We start from the raw sequence: 4,094 nt of genomic DNA, 5'->3' as shown, positions 1-4,094 counted from the left end.
GGCAAAGGTACACATTTACACTTTCTTGAACTGCCAGATAGCAAACATGCAAACTTCCTCATTGCTCAGGGCACGATAAGGGCTTTCCATCTGATTCCCCTTCCAGGGCCTGCACGGCCACGATAACCAGATCATTCTGGAGAGGACACATTTCAAACAAATGTCAAATGCATACAAATTTTTTTGCCTTAAATGGGATCATCTTTTCCTCAAGAGGAGTGGAAAAAGTGCCATTTCTTTTCCTCTCATGTGCACAGCCATGTTAATTACATACCACTGGAGTAAGGAATATGTGCTCCTTTATTTTGGTTTGAACCAAAGAGCAATCAAACCTACCCAGGCTTGTGTTCATGGTGCACATTATATGTACCAGGGACATTTATGTCACATATCATAAGAACATAAGAAAGGTGAAAAAAAAAAAAAGCCAATTCCCTTATGCTGTTATGCTGAATATGATCTGTCTCAATCTAACGGGTGAGGCACATGCCTTACTAAAATAAGGAAACATTTACAGCTGAAAGCAGAATGTGGCTATACCTCTTGGGATACAAATTTTCTGCTCAGGCCCTAATTCATACAACACCAACACACTGAAGACTCACATACTTCCCCTCTTTGCAGCTCCAGGCTGGGTTGTTTCTGCCAATTCTTCCTCCTTCCCAGCCAGTATGTTGTAACCTCAGGTAAAGACTTCAGTTTTAATTTGTTCAAATGTTTAATTGTTTTTATTTGGAAAGTTGGACAATCAACCAATTCCCCTCGTTTCCAAAGATTTATTGCTTTTTCCAATTTATTGAACGTTCATTGCAGGCTGTATTTCAATTAAAGGCAGCAAAACTGTTAATGGTCTATTAACGACACACTGCATCTATATAAAGATGCAAATATAAGTCGCGGCCAATTTTCTGGCCCGGTGAGATAATTTCTTCTTTTCCCCGTAGTGAATTATCTGCGAACAACTCATAATTTTATACCAGCCCGTATCTCTGGCTAAGCCCGTATCTCTGGATACTGCTTAACGGCAAGTATCTGCAGCGCACTTGCAATCCCTGGTTTGTCACCCAGGGAAGCGGCCTCCTGCCTTCGGGACAGGGACCACAGGGGCTGTGGGGAGCAGGGCGGGCAGGCGCAGGGTGCCGGGCCCCTCTCAGGCCGGGCTGTCCGTACGTGGCATCCCCGGTGGCGCGGGAGGAGCGGCCCCGGCCCGCCCGGTGATGCTCCCGCCGTTACCATGGCAACCGCGCCCCCCCCCAGCCCGTACCGCTCGGCCCCACGTGACCCGCGGCGGCGCTCGCGGCCAACCCGCCTGTTACCAGGGCGGGGGCGTTGGGGGCGCGCTCTTGTTTCCGATTGGCTGCTGCCGGAGCTCGCTGATTGGCGGAGGGAGGACGGCGGCTTCCCGATTGGCTGGGCCCGGAGGTGAGGCTGTGGGGTGATGCCGGCCGCCCCGCGCAGCGCCGGGACACAGACAAAGGCTGCCCGAAGGCTGCCCGGAGGCTGCCCGGGCTCCCCCCGCGCCCCCGGGCTAGCGCGGCGCGGGATGGCCTCGGGGAGCCGCGGCTCTTGGCGCGCTGCTGGGAGGTGGCAACGCGAGCCTGGCTGGGCGCGCACAGACCCCCGCTCCCTCCCCGCCCGGCCGCCCGCTCCGACTGGCGCCGGGGCACGCGGCGCGCGGAGGGGCGGAGCCGCTGTCACGTTCGCCGCGCGCCCGGCAGCCAATGGGCGGGCCGGGAGAACGCGGGCAGCACGCGGGGCCCGCGTGTCCCCCGGCGCGGGCTGTCAATCACCCGTCAGTCACTCGGCCCGCCCGCTCCGGCGCGGCCCCGCCCGGCTGAGGGAGAGCGGGCCCGCAGCGCCGCTCCGTCACGGCGGCCCTGGCTGCGAGCCGTGCCCGGGGCTGCACCGGCGCTGCCTTGTCCCAGGGTTAGGGTGCGAGGGAGTCGCCGCCGCGCTGGAACGACTCCTCTGCGGCCTCAGCCCCGCAGTTTCTGCCGCCGGCGCCAAGCCCGCGCGGCCCGGCCCCCTCGGGATGCCCGCGGTGCGGGCCCTGCTCCCGGCGCCCTCCCCCGGTGGGGGGAGAGAGGCGGAGCCGGCGTGGCCGCCGCCCGCCGCCTTTATCTGGCGTGGCGGAGAGGGGGGTGGCACTGGGGAACACCTTGTTGTAAGATACGCGCTATAAATACGGAGCCGGGGATGGGAGTGCGGCCACGGGCGGCGGGAACAGCTTCGAACTACGGTGGGTGCCTTCCCCGCGGCACGGCGGCTGGGGACCGCTTGAATTGTAATTACCGGCGCGCTGCGGGGCTGCCATCCCCTCGGCCACCCCCCACACCCGGTTCCCGGGAGGAGTCGCGGGGGAAGTTCTGCGTTTTGGCTAGTTTTGTGCGGAGGGGAGCGGCGCCAGCGAGCCCCGGCGGCTGCGGCAGGGCAGGCGGAGGAGCGGAGGGTGAGAGAAGGGACGGGGAGGGGAAGGCTGGAGGAAGGACGCGGGCTGGGGATAAAGGCGGCGGGGGAGGAGAAGGCGCTGGCGGGAGGGGACGGGAGGACGGGAAGGCGGGCTGGGGGAGGGAGGAGAGAGAGGGAGAGCAGCCTCTAACCCCGGCGCCACCGCCTCCCAGCAGGGCTCTGATCGCCAGCCGCCACCGAGCCCAGCCCGCGACTGAGGGCGGCCGGTGCCGCTAGCGCGGAGGAGGAGGGGGAGGAAGAGGTCGCCGCCGGAGGAGCCCCGCGGTCCGGTCCGAGCCGCGTCGCTGAGCACGCCTGCCCAGCCGCCAGCATGATGCAGATCTGCGACTCGTACAGCCAGAAGTACTCCCTCTTCAACGCCATGAACCGCTTCATCGGCGCCGTCAACAACATGGACCAGACGGTGATGGTGCCGAGCCTGCTGCGCGACGTGCCGCTGCTGCTGGAGGAGCTGGACGCGGCGGGCGCCGTGTGCCCGCCCCGGGATGCTGCCCTGCCGCCCGGCGACCCCGGCGCCTACTTCTCCCGCAGGGACATGTACAGCCACTACATGCTGCTCAAGTCCATCCGCAACGACATCGAGTGGGGCGTGGTGCAGCCGCCGGCGGGCGAGGAGGCCGCGCGCAAGAAGGACAAGCTGGGCGGCGGGCCCGCCGAGGAGGGCGAGGGGGAGGAGGACCTGGAGCAGCAGTTCCATTACCACCTCAGCGGACTCCACTCGGTCCTCTCCAAGCTCACCCGCAAGGCCAACGTCCTCACCAACAGATACAAGCAGGAGATCGGCGTCAGCAGCTGGGGGCAGTGAGCGCCGGGGGGAGCGGGGGAAGGGGCTCCGAGCCGGCGGGAGCGGCGCGTCCCCGCCCGGCGCCGCCGCTGCTGCGGTGGCCGAGGGCAGCGCCCCGGGCCCGGGCTTCCCTGCGCCCTCCCAAGACTGCAGCAGGTTTTCTACCAACGCACAAGAGAGAGAAAGAAATGTAAATTAATCAGTACTAGTTTATTAATTATTTTGACCCCCTCCGTGTTTTTTTCGTTGTACGGTCCGGGACGAGCAGTCGCTGTGCCCGCCCCGGCAGGGAGGCTGAAACCCGTGTGCGTACGAGGTGGTGGCATTGCTGACCGATAAGGAGGCTCCACTCAAGCCGATGAACGTAACGAAACTGGCACAAAATTGCTTCTGTCACCTCGGAGGGAACCCAGTGAGCTAAGGAGCATCCCTCTGTTGTGGTGGGAGAGATGGCGGGTCTTATGGTTGTACATGTACTGGAGTTTATTTAAAACTTTTTTACTCAGATGTAGAGTATATTCTAAAATAAATGCAAATGTATTAACGAAGAGTGACCTAAACTTTTGGTATGATTTATCTTTCTTTAATTAAATGATATTTTTAACATCTGGAATCCTTCTGTTTTTCTTCTATGTCGCATTCAGAATTGCCTTACTAGATACAGAAATCTGTATGCAAGAGAGGGGGTTTTGTGGCTTTGTTTTTTTTCCATCAAAGCAATTAGGCAGTGATGAAAACTTGGCGTATCTAAAATGTTTGAATCACCATATTAAACTTAACCATACATGGCCTGAATTTTAGTAAGCTGTTCCCAGCTGCACAGTGCAGTTTCTCTGTGTGA

General features: G+C 60.1%; 1 protein-coding gene across 3 annotated transcripts; it reads left to right on the top strand.

Moving 5' to 3' along the window:
* The first annotated feature begins 1,936 nt into the window (after positions 1 to 1,936).
* MID1IP1 (MID1 interacting protein 1) lies at positions 1,937 to 3,866 on the top strand. Of its 3 annotated transcripts, none has more exons than XM_084227110.1 (2): positions 1,937 to 2,449; positions 2,622 to 3,866. In XM_084227110.1, the coding sequence occupies exon 2, from the start codon at positions 2,780 to 2,782 to the stop codon at positions 3,272 to 3,274; it is 495 nt and encodes a 164-aa protein (XP_084083236.1). In that variant the 5' UTR covers positions 1,937 to 2,449; positions 2,622 to 2,779; the 3' UTR covers positions 3,275 to 3,866. The 3 variants fall into 3 exon arrangements, with proteins under 3 accessions (XP_084083236.1, XP_084083234.1, XP_084083235.1); XM_084227108.1 differs by having other exon boundaries at positions 1,938 to 2,239; positions 2,625 to 3,866; XM_084227109.1 differs by having other exon boundaries at positions 1,938 to 2,449; positions 2,625 to 3,866.
* Positions 3,867 to 4,094: the final 228 nt, after the last annotated feature.

The sequence above is a fragment of the Fringilla coelebs genome (genome assembly GCF_963513975.1).
Source record: "Fringilla coelebs genome assembly, chromosome: 2".
Classification (NCBI taxonomy): Eukaryota; Metazoa; Chordata; class Aves; order Passeriformes; family Fringillidae; genus Fringilla; species Fringilla coelebs.
Note: the sequence above shows the minus strand (reverse complement) of the source record. Positions and strands in the feature narration are given on the sequence as shown.